Here is a 12,900-nt window from a genome sequence, read left to right as displayed (position 1 = left end):
ATCTGTTTAATTTTTATCTAATGTTTTGTTTATTCACAAATAAAGAGATGCAACACAAGGTACTTTAAAGAATACTATTTAACCACAGTACATGTAATGTCAGGTCATGGTAATACTTTTTTTGTATACTGTTTTGATCTTCTGGGTGTAAATCTACCTGCAGTACAACACACAGTCATCCACACGCTGCACATGCAACTGTAGAATCTACACCTGCACTAGACTCTATAAACAGGAATGTGCCCGTGCCAATCAGAAGACTTTCATGTGCTTTCTGCCTGTCAATCATTTTGCAGGTTCTCAGTGTTGTACTGTAGTAAGATTGAAGCGGTTCATTCAGGATTAAAGTCATATTCAGATTCATAACTGTTGCCAGCTGAGGGCACTATTTTGCTACTGTTGTGTTTTTCCATGTTCGGTGACAGTCTCAAATATATTTTTGGAGGGCGGTATTTTGGAAAGAGGGGACATGTCTTATTCAACTGCTCAGTCTTGTGGAAGATCCATAATGGCTAAAACCACTTTCAACACCTTTAAATTCTGCAATACAGAGAATGAATGGATGTAGGGACAACAGCACATTTTTTCAGTATTGGCTTACTGTGGTTAAGGATCCTTTTTTTGTCTGCTGAACCCCGATTTGTTGTCGCTTCAGTCAATGTATCATTGAGCTCACAAGACGTTAAGTTTTGAACCCAGGTTCAGTTTATTGAGACAAAGGAGTAAAAGAAGAAATCCAATAACAAAGCCTTGCCAGAAGAACTCGCCAAACTAGAAACTGACTGGATCAGAAGATAACATGAACAAGAATTTGACCTGATCATAAACATGAAACGACTTACAAACTAGAACTTTACTTGATAATAAACAAGCCGTGAACAACTTCTCACAGACTTATAAAATCAGCCATGGAATAAACGTTCATCTTTCATCAATGCTAACAATCCTAAGTCACATTTACCACAACCAATGACTAAAAACATTAATGAACAATATCCAATCACAAGACAGCACTAATAACACAATTGAAAAGCACCAGGAAGAGGAAACATGAACAGTGACATCACAAGAGAAAGATACAAAATAAAAAACAAGAAATAAAAACACACTATATAAAAATAACTATACATAATATATAAATAACTATTATATATTTGAACAATCATGAATTGGAATATCAGCCAAGACATAGAATGACTTACTTTTTTAAACATTACACAGAAAAATTGTAATTTGGATGTAAAAATACAGAGAAGTTGCAGAATAATATTGGACCTGTGGGAACTTTCTAGCTCAGTCTCAAAAATGTCTCTGTGGACTGTATGTGTATGACTAAAAGACAAATAGCTTTTATCTATATACTAATAGATCAATAATTCATACATGTAAAATACCAATCTATTTTGTGGTGTGTTTGTGAAAGCAAATGCGTTAAACGGAGAGATAGAGTTCCTATCTTTCAATATGTGTGTCAGGCTATTTAATCTAACAGAGACACTGAGCAGTTAGAATAAAAAATCCCAAATCCAGCATAGAGGGGTTCAGTGAATTTGGAGTGGAATGTGTGTAAGTGTGTGAGTGTGTGTGTGTCAGAGATGCTGTAAAAGGACAGAGTACCGGCCAACCAGTCCAGATACACTCCTTTCCTGTTAGATTGTGGTTTAGGCACAGGTATGTCAATGCTGTTTTTATTGAACCAGGAAGTGAATCTGCCATCAATACAGGTCAGACACCAGGAATTTTCATTGAGTCCAAAATCACAGTCATCACTTCTTCCTTTCCTTCTGATTCCTTTATATGACACTGCTATATCAGCCCATCCACTCCATTCAGCCTCCCAGTAACAGCGTCCAGTCAGACTCTCTCTACACAGAACCTGCTCATAGTGCTCAAATCTGTCTGGATGATCAGGATAAGGCTCATCCTCTTTCTTGTGTGTTGCCTTTCTGTTCCCCTCAGACAGAATGAGATGATAGTTTGCCGTGTTTGGATCCATTGTGAGATTGCAGAAATCTGAACATAAGAGAGATTAGAACTAGATGAAGAAGAGTTTCACAGCTGTGTTAAATGTATGTTTTGAAAAGGAGAGAAAAAACCCCTACATTTTCGAAGGCCTGGTGTGATCCTGAACTGTTCTCCATGGTCCAAACTAGACAAATATTTACACAACAGAGATAGAAATTCCTTGATTATTTAAGAACATTTCAGAGAAAACAGCAGAATATCATATCATATTGACTGACAATTAAATTTTTAATTAATCTCATCTAAATCACATGAATTTTTAATCAAATTAATCACATATTCTGTATATATACTAAATAGACCCCCAAATAAAGAATTTACTTGAGGCGTGGCCTGGTGAGACAGGGTGTGGGGCGAGGCTTGGTGAGACAGGGTGTGGAGCATGGTCTGGCGAAAACAGGGCATGGAACATGAGACCAGGGCAGAGCTAGGTGGAGCCATGGAAGGTGGAGTCGTGAGAGGCTCGAGGGGTGGAGCCATGGAAGGTGGAGCCGTGAGAGGCTTGAGAGGCGAAACTGGGGAACTTGGAGCCCAGAGAATAGCAGAAGGCTCAAAGGGCTAGGGTGGAGTCAGAGGCTCAGAGGACCAAGGCAGGGTCACTTGATGTCGCATACATAGTAACATAGCATGATGAGGTAGGAATCTCAGCATTGCATAATGTGGCCTCTAAGGCTTGCATGCTGGCTTTGGGATGGATGAGGCTTGCAACACTGGCTCTGGGACAAAGCCGGTTCCTCGCTTATGCCGGTTTATCCCTTTCCCGGCGACTTCACTGACTTCCCACTCTCCTCCTCTGGCGGATGTACCTGCCCCCTCAAGTGCGGGCGTAGTGCCTGGCCGGCCTGCTGGCATTGCAGGGATCCAGAACACTTCTGGGATCAGTGTTCTGTGATGGAGCTGGGAACTGTATTCTTGATCCCCGACACTCCACAGGCAGCGCCCGATCGGGCTGGAGGGTACAGGATACCGGTAAGAGTCAAGGGGAGTACACACCAAGCCTCGGTGGCCATGGGTTGTAATCTGACCACTATCCACCAATGCTTGGTTCAACACGAGGCTTTGGGCACAACTAAAAGGGTGACAGAGAAATGTGTACATGGGGATTGTTACGACCCCTTATTTTGGTCTAGGGTTAGAAGAGTGATGGTGGTGACAAGAGACAACGCTAAACGAAGTAATGCCAAGACAAAGGGTGATTTATTATACATAAGTGTATGATGATAAAGATGAACAATAAGCAAATAGATATATATAAATATGTACAATTGGAATAAATATATTCCAAGTAATTAGCCCAAGAGAAACTGGACCCAAGTAATGCCAAAGAAAAGAAAAAGAACAAAACAAAACACAGATCTAACTGAATGATTAATCTTCTAACTTAACATAAAAATAAACAGAGAAAACAAGTCTTCAGCATCAAACGCCATAACTTACCTACAAAACTTACAGAGGATGGCCTTCACTTTCTTACCTGGGGTGTCTAACATCAAGTTACCTAAATGTTGTACGGTGTATGTCACGTGACATCTTACCTGACCACATTTCTCTTGGGAAGAGAACATGCCATTGTTATCAAAAAGGTTAATAAACAGGGAGTAGTAATACAACGTCCCCCCATGCAAAAATGGCAAACCCAAAGTGGTAGGGATTTAAGAATATCACAGAACAAACAATCATGATAAGCGCAACACAACAGATAAAACAAGACAGAGGAGCCAAGAGAGATCTGCTCTCGTTCAATTTGAGAGGCCTTTTAAACACTGACTGGAAAACTTGATTGGTAGCGGAGTTGACGTCATACCACTTAATGAAGATTGACATCTTCTGGAACCAATAGGAATTCAGAGAGGTAATGAACCTAAGAAACTGATAGGGAGTGAGAGAGAGAAATAAAACACAGGCACACCCACAGGAACATAACAGGGATATTCACAATTATCCAGTGGTGACCCTCGTTATTACATTTCTGGGAAAAAAGCATAGAGTGGAGGCCACGGTTAGTACCCGCCTCATCCAGCTGTTGATCCTGGGAACGAATTGGCAGGAATTCAAAAATGTGTTGTAGGGAATGTGTGCGGATGGGTCCTGCACAAAAGCTGTGAGATGTGAAATGTGCAATGCTTTGACAGGGGAGGCGGAGCCGGGGACATCTTCATCAGCTGCGGCCCCTACCATCCTCAGGGGGTTTCCCGAAGGGGATGTCCCTCTGGAGTAGTCGAGAGATGATGAGAATTGGCAAGGACCTCGTTGGGCCATTAGAGTGGTCAACATGTGGACAACTCTTTGTATTAGTCCTGGTGGATTATGCAACGCGATAGCCAGAAGCAGTGCCTCTATGCAACATCTCAGCATGCAGTGTTGCGAAGGCACTCTTCAAAATAATCTCCCAGTTGGGAATTCCAATAGAAATCCTCACTGATCAAGGCACAACATTTATGTCACGGACACTCTGCAAACTTTATGAATTGTTGGGTATTAAGTAGATTCGCACCAGTGTTTACCATCCACAAACAGATGGCCTGGTGGAGCGATATAACAAAACCCTTAAAATTATGATTCGTAAGTTTGTGTACGAGTAAGCTAGAAATTGGGACAAAAGGCTCGTCCCCTGTTATTCACAGTAGGAGAGGTCCAGAAAACCTCCCCTGGGTTTTCCCTATTCGAGCTACCAAATGGGCTTCGCCCGCGCAGTGAGCTTGATGTCATACGTGAATCTTGGGAGGAGGGACCTTCAACCAGTAAGAATGAAATTCGATCTTAGAGCAAAACTCCACACTTTGTGGCAACTAACACAAGAAAATTTGCTCCAAGCTCTGGAATGTCAAAGCCGACTGTACAACAGGGGATCTCGGCAGCAGGAATTTGCACCAGGAGACAAAGTGCTCATATTATGCCCCACATCGGGCTCCAAATTACTCACCAAGTGGCAAGGACCATTTGAGGTCACACGACAAGTGAGGGAAGTGAGGTGAAATGAAATGATAGAGGGGGTGCACGTCAAATATACCACCTCAGGAAGGTGATCCCTGTGGCATTGGTATGGTAGTTCTGGAGAGGGCAGAGCTCAGGCCGGAGGTGAATACAAAACCCAGTCATATCACCACCTCTCACTGTGTCAAGTCGCAGAGGTTGCCAAGTTGCAACAAGAGTTTGCAGACGTGTTATCTCCTCTGCCGGGTTATACAAACCTCATCCAGTAGCACACTGAGACTGAGCCATGGATGGTGGCATGTAGCCATCCCTACTGATTGCCCGAGCACAAAGAATTGGAAGAATTGGATGCAACTCTCGATATGGGGGTAACAGAGGAATCCCACAGTGATTGGTCCAGCCTGGTTGTTCTAGTTCCTAAGAGTGACGAGTCTGTACATTTCAGTGTGGATTATAGAAAAGTCAACGCGGTGTCTAAATTTGTTGCCTACCCAATGCCTCGTGTTGATGAGTTGCTCGATTGGTTGGGCACTGCTCGATTTTATTCGACATTGGATTTGACAAAGGGTTATTGGCAGATTCCCTTGACACAAATTTCCTGTGAAAAAACGGCCTTCTCCACATTGTTTGTATTACACCAATTTGTGATGCTTCCGTTCAGTTTTTTTGACATCATAATTTACAGCAAGTATTGGCAGCAGCACTTGCAGCATCTGAGGGTGGTTCTGAGGTCGCTGCAATGGGTGGGACTCACAGCAAACCCTAAGAAGTACACATTTGGATGGGTGGAGGTATGGTATCTGGGGTTCTGAGGTCCAATACCAAAAAGGGGGTGAGACAGTTCCTGAGGCTGGCTATTATAGGAGGTTTGTGGTTCATAGCCTAGCACCTTCCTATCTTCTCCATCTTCTTTATATATATATTCTCCTACCCGCACTCTTAGATCCTTTTCCTCTCTCTCTCTTGTGATACCTTTGGTTTGTCTGACTTCTATGGGGTCCAGTTCCTTTAGCAGTGCTGCTTCACGACTCTGGAACTCTTTACCACCAGATATCCATAATTGTGATTGTCTTTCCACTTTCAGTTCCCTCCAAAAAAAACCCACCTTTTTAAATGAGCTTACTACAAATAACTTATTTATGAAGGTATTTATTTCTATGATAATGCACATTTTTTATATGTGATTTTAGATTTTGATTTATCTTTTATGTTCTCTTATTGTAAACTTGATTATATCTGTAAGGTGTCCTTGAGAGTCTTGAAAGGCACATATAAATAAAATGTATTATTATTATTATTATTATTAGCCAAACTCTCACTGTACAAAACCCGGTATATTTAAAGCATTCATTCATGCTAATAGGGAAGCCCATCCATTTCCGTCACGGGGGAAGTTCAATGTTAAAATTGTGATTTTGCCTGTTTTCTTTCATTTATAACATGTTTATTTGTTATGTATATTATGTATCTATACAAAGCATTGATATTTATCATTTTTAGTATTTTCTATATATTGTCTTTAATTTTCTTTCCTATTTTTCTTTCCTTCATTATGGTTTATTCGAAAGGAGCCACAAGCTTTATAACGGGGTTCCTTATAGCCATTGGTTAAGAGAGAATTGGAGATTATTGTTGTCCCTGTATGTGGAATTTAATTGTTGAAATTTGGGTCCAAACTTGGCATAGCCAAAAACAACATTTGTATATGTTTGTACATTTCATAAATACTTGCATTTTCACCTTTTTCAATGTAAATACATGTTAGCACTATTTTTCCCCTGGTTAAGAATTTGTTGGCACTTTGGAAAATAACCACTTGTGGACTATACAACTTCCCATCACTCATTTTTTCTCTAGCTGCTAGTGCATTCTAACAGTTTCCTGATAACGATGTATCTAAGCTTTGTGAGGTTACTAACATTCGTTGCACTTAACATGTTACATTATTCTATTTTGCATTTATTTAATAGCTTTTAAATTATTGATCTATATAAAAATATAAAATGTAAAAAAACTATCCTGATTTTTAAGTCACATTATATGCTGCATAAAGTGTTAGCATCACATGTGAAATATACACCAACATACTTGAGTTTCTCCAGTGTACAGTTTGGATCACTGAGTCTATCTGTGAGTAGTTTGACTCCTGATTCTCCTGGGTGATTGTAGCTCAGATCCAGCTCTTTCAGGTGTGAAGGTTTTGAACTCAGAGCTGAAGCCAGATGAAAACAGCCTTTCTCTGTCACCATACAGCCCAACAGTCTGCAAATAAATGTATACAAACTTTGACACTGGGACCTCTGTTGCATTCAAATGATAAATGTAAGCCATGGAACCTTTCATCTGTTAATTTGTATTTGTAACATATAAAAGGACATTACACTTTATAATTTTATTACAATTGACTGGTGTTAGTGCACAGGTTCAGTGAGCTTAGTTAGCTTATACAATGGTAAAATTAAGCACATTTAATTGTTTGTTACGTGTACCTTCAAGATGGACCTACCCAGTAGTAAAATAGGAGGAAATGAAAATAATTGATTGGGTTATCAGGGGCAAAGTGGGAGCAGTTATTGCCACTGTAATTCTTAAAAATGTGTTCTATGGTTTTATAGCTTGCATGCTTCTGATGCTGGGAACAGTACATTTACTGTTGCAGGAGATTGTTGCAGGTCTACTGTACATTATATTCAGCATTATATATTTGTTTATGAAGTACTACCATTAAACCTCTATAATCTTAAATGCAGGCATGTGTTTCTCTCACAATGCTCCTGGTGGCCAGTTTGGCCTTAAATGATGAGAGAAAACCATTTAAAATGCTTAAGTTGACGTCCAAGACACTGGCATGATATCCATGATGGCAGCACAATTAATTGCATTAAAGCTGAAATTGTGATATGGTGTTGCAAGATTACTAAACCAAAAAAGACTGCAATACACATTATGGTGTGCTTTCACTGCTTTCATCAGAGTGAAATGTATGTGCAGCTCATGCGGAGCAGCATAAAAAGATTGTTTATCCTTTTGAAGTTTCAGTGCATAAAGTCACATCGTCATTGTCTTCACTCCTGTCATTTTATCTTCATCATCACCCCTCTGTTCACAAGGACACTTATTTGGATACCGTTATTGTCTTCTGTTAGATTGCCCTATACAACAATTCCCATGTTGCACTGCCCTCATCACAGCCATCTGTTCCCCATCTTCCTCAGCTATTCACTGTTCCCTCATCAGTCCTCTGTGTATATATATTCCCTCACTTCCATTTTCCCTTGTCAGTTCTTGATTGTTGTTCTTTATGTATGAATGTTAATATTTGGTTCTTTGCATTTCTCCATGTTGTTTTTAGCACCTTCATCGTCTTCATTAAAAAGGCCTGTGTTTAGATCCATTGTTGTCTCATCTCATCTTAACAACACGTAACAGAAGAACTGACCACACAAATGGATTTAGCTGCTGAAAAAATTCTCCTCTTCACACAAGGGGACTGTCCATTGGAAGATCCTGTGTGTGAGTTCCTTGAGCTGGCTAATGTGGTAGTGGAAAGGAGGAGGGCAGGGCCGGGCCATGATGATGCACACCCGGCCCAATCAGGCTAATCAAGATGAAAAAGAGGGATAAAGTCGGCCGGAGGTAGCAGTTTGGGAGAGAGAGAACTGCTGACAGCTACCCTGTATGCGTTTGTGTTTATGTTTTGTGTTTCGTCGAGCCTACCTCGGCTCTGTCTGCCTTCATCGAGCCTTCCACAGCTCTGCCCTCACCCCCAGAAACTCCGCCTCCAGTGGTTCCATCCGCTTTGCCTCCTGAGACTCCATCCTCTCCTGAAACTACACCTCCTACAGCTCAGCCCACTCCACCACTGTCTAAACCTCCTAAATCTAAAATCCCTAACTCCTGCTGCTCCGCCTCCAGATCCACCTATGGCTCCGCCACCTTCATCATCTTCATTAAAAAGGCCTGCATTTAGATACATTGTCGTTCCATCTCAACTCTACAACACGTAACAGATTGTGTCATAATGGTCCATTCCAAACTGATAGCTTTTATATTAGGCCTAAGTTGACTATACCCTATGTTGGTCAAACTTTTTGTTGGTCAAATCTGAGAGATATTGATGAAGCTAACTATGTTTTGTACCGGGATTCATTTTTCATATCCACGAATCAATGCATATTGTCACATTTTTGTATCGCGATATATTGTTACACCTCTCCAAAAGTGGAGATATTTCTTGCTAAACCACTTCAAGACACCTTAACCCTCCTGTGGTATTCTGTCTTTTTTTAACAAAATAATTTTTTCAAATTTCATTAAAATGGTTTCCTTTATCTGAGCAGTTCAAGACTTGGTGACTTTTCCTCCATTCGCCATCTGAACATCCAAAAAAATAATAATAAAAAAAATAGCTTTAATTCAAATCTAAGAGGTCGTAAAAAAAAAAGCAACACCTTTGGTATTCATGATCAAAACTGACTGACCATTGAAAACGAATATGAAAGAATGACCGATCCAAAAAAGAGCAATTTTTTTGATCGTTCAAATACAATCATTAATTCAGCCAAACTTCAGAAAAAATACAGATGTTTTACAGCTGATGACAGCAATCTGACACACACACACACACACACACACAAACACACACACACACACACATGTCTGCTAAATTAATTTTTACTATAGAATTTTGCTGTTAATTTCTGTTTCTTGATGTTCATTTTCTTGACATTATTATGTATTAACTTTGAGTTATTACATTTTTATTTTTTAAATAAATTATTGGTAGAGAAATGCTTATTCTGTGTCTTCTCTTTGTAACACCATGGTCAGGTTTGATGACAAGCATAATAACATAAACTGCAAAAACTGACACTTCAATTCAAATTTAAAATGCAAAACTTTGACAAATAACAGTTTGATAATGTCTAAATATATAATCAAATGCCTATATTGCGATAAAATAGAAAATTAGGATACAACAAGCCATCAGACTACACATTAGGTGGCTACAGCCATCTACTGACTGTTGCTGGCATGACATGGTTTTCAAGTCATTTTTTTTTCACCATATGGCAGGAATCTGCCTACTATTTAAGTCACACTCTCATATTTTCTATGTTTCAAAATAAAGAAGAGTAGGTTCTGAATTTTGAAATGAAAGACATTTTTTTATCATTATCATAATAAAAAAAGGGTTACACATCCAAACCTTCCAGTCAAAAATGACAATGAATACCAAAGGAAGGTGCCATTTTTTAATCCCATAGGAGGGTTAATTGACAACTTGACTATTAGCACTAGTTAGGCAGAGCTTTACTGAAGAAATTAATTAATGGCCAAACAAGACACACACATTGTCTCAATGCCTAAATGTACTTAAATGTGTTACTTCAGCAAGTGTGCATTGTTGTGACGATGCATCTTGCCAGTTGCAACCATAGTGACTTACTGATAATGCAAATATCTTGTGACTGTGGAAAAAACACCTTAAGTTGTTGGTGGGTGTTGATCTGTCATTCTGCTCACAAACCTTAGAATCTCTAATTTACAGTTTGGACTCTTCAGTGCATCAGATATCAGCTTCACTCCTGAATCCTGCAGGTCATTGTTACTCAGGTCCAGCTCTCTCAGGAGTGACTTTGATGATTGTAGAGCCGAGACCACAATTTCACAGTGCTGACCAGTGAGATTACACTCAGCAAGACTGAAACAGATTAAACACAATTTTCTGTAAATAAATTGTTAATCTAACTCTGCAACCTTTATTGATATAAAATCAGCTTCAGTCTTGTGACAAATGGAACACTCACAGAGCTTTTCTGCAGTTGCTCACAGCTGGTATCAGTCTTCTTCTACCCTCCTCTGATGTGTTGAATTTCTTCAGGTCCAGCTCATCCAGCACTTCCTCTGACATCTGAAGTATGTAGGCGATTGAAGAGCATTGAGCAGGAGAGAGTTTATTCTCTGAGAGTTTGTATGATTTTAGAAAGTCCTGAATTTCTCTGTACAGAGTCTGGTCATTCATCTCCAGCAGACAGAGGAACAGATTGATGGATTGTTCAGCTGAGAGGCCATGTCCATTTATGATTTTGTCTTTGATATAAGTAATAGTTTCTTTGATGCTCTTAGATGATTTGTTTTCTGTGTGTGTCAGTAGATCCTGTAAGAGTCTCTGATTAGACTCTAGTGAGATGCCCAGCAGGAATCGCAGGAAAAGATCCAGGTGCCCATTTTCACTCTGAAGGGCTTTATCAACTGCATACCTATGCAGAGTATGCACTACATCATAAAACTGCAATGTGTCAACATTTTTGATAACGTAATGGTAAAACAAATATAGAGCAGCCAGAAACTCCTGAAAGCTGAGATGTATGAAGCAGTAGACTTTCCTCTGATGAATCACAGATTCCTCCTTAAAGATCTCAGTGCAGAACCCAGAATACACTGAGGCCTCAGTGACGTCTATACCGCTCTCTCTCAGGTCCTCCTCATAGAACATGACATTGCCCTTCATCAGCTGTTTGTACGCCAGTTCAGCTAGTTTCACGATGACTTCTCTGTTGGACTGCAGGAGTTTCTCTGGATCTCTCTCTTCATACTTCTGATTCCTCATATTGATCTGAATGAGCAGGAAGTGGATGTACATTTCAGTCAGAGTTTGAGGGATTTCTGCACTGTCATCTTGTTTCAGAATGTTTTGAAGCACAGTGGATGAGATCCAACAGAAAACTGGTATGTGGCACATGATGTGGAGGCTTCTTGCTCTTCTAATGTGTGAGATGATTCTGCTGGCTTGATGCTCATCACTGATTCTCTTCCTGAAATATTCCTCCTTCTGAGGGTCATTGAATCCCTGGATTTCTGTCACACGCTTGATGTATTTGGAGGGGATCTGATTGGCTGCTGCTGGTCTGGAGGTGATCCAGATGAGAGCGGAGGGAAGGAGATCTCCTTTGATGATGTTTGACATCAACACACCCACTGATGAAGTCTCAGTCACATCAGAAACTTTCTCACTATCTGTAAACATCAGTGGAATTCTGCTTTCATCCAGACCATCAAAGATGAACACAACTTTACACTCCTCATAACTCTTTGAGTCCAGATGAAGAAGTTCAGGATGAAAGTCCAGCAGAAGTTTGTGAAGACTGTACTGCTCATCTTTAATCAAGTTCAGCTCTCGAAATGGAAGCACAAACATGAAATCTACATCCTGATTGGCTTTTCCCTCGGCCCAGTCCAGAAGGAACTTCTGCACAGAGACTGTTTTTCCAATTCCAGCGATGCCTTTAGTAAGAACAGTCTTTATTTGGTCTTTTATCTTCTCCTCACATCCTGGTTCAGTTAAGGGTTTAAAGATGTCATTACAGTAGATTTGAGTGCCTTGTAAGTTTTGAGTTCTGGCTGTTTTCTCCATGTGTAAAACCTCATGTTCTTCATTCAACCCTTCACTCTCTCCCTCGATGATGTAAAGCTGTGTGTAAATCCTGTTCAGGAGGGTTTGATTCTCTAGTAGTTTGATTCCCTCAAATAAGCTCTCATACTTGTTCTTCATGCTGGTTTTTTGTTGGTCTTTGACTCTCTGAAGAACATCATATACTGGTTGGTGAGACTCCGGCTGTAGGTCTCCAGTTTCCTCCAGCAGTGTGCATGACTTCAAGGCAAATTCTGTGTCATTCTGCAGGATGTGGCTCTGACAGTCGAAGGCAGTACAGGACTTTAAAGATCTGACAAGGTTATATTGCTTCAAACTGCAGAAAAATTTAAAATAAACAAGGGAACATAAATTATGTTTGATAATGACAATTATTGTGTGTCTTTCACTTTCAAATGAACTATCACTTTGGAAAACTATTAGGCAATACGTACAATTAAAGTAATGTCAACATTTTTCAAATGCACAGCTATACAATACTGAGAAGTAATTGCTATCAATTAAAT

At 39.9% G+C, this 12,900-nt stretch overlaps 2 protein-coding genes across 2 annotated transcripts in view; both read right to left on the bottom strand.

The window, feature by feature from the left end:
• Window positions 1–688: 688 nt before the first annotated feature.
• Window positions 689–12,900, bottom strand: part of LOC127651682 (NLR family CARD domain-containing protein 3-like) — a 71,831-nt gene continuing 59,619 nt past the window's right edge. Inside the window, exon 10 of the mRNA XM_052137640.1 lies at window positions 689–2,013. Coding sequence (XP_051993600.1) covers window positions 1,481–2,013 — 533 coding nt within the window. The 3' untranslated portion in view covers window positions 689–1,480. The remainder of the gene's footprint in view (window positions 2,014–12,900) is intronic.
• LOC127651688 (NLR family CARD domain-containing protein 3-like) overlaps window positions 695–12,900 on the bottom strand; it is a 99,902-nt gene continuing 87,696 nt past the window's right edge. Inside the window, exon 6 of the mRNA XM_052137647.1 lies at window positions 695–816. The gene's annotated coding sequence lies outside the window, so the exon portion shown is untranslated. The remainder of the gene's footprint in view (window positions 817–12,900) is intronic.

The sequence above is a fragment of the Xyrauchen texanus genome, chromosome 11 (assembly GCF_025860055.1).
Source record: "Xyrauchen texanus isolate HMW12.3.18 chromosome 11, RBS_HiC_50CHRs, whole genome shotgun sequence".
In the NCBI taxonomy this organism is placed as follows: Eukaryota; Metazoa; Chordata; class Actinopteri; order Cypriniformes; family Catostomidae; genus Xyrauchen; species Xyrauchen texanus.
Note: the sequence above shows the minus strand (reverse complement) of the source record. Positions and strands in the feature narration are given on the sequence as shown.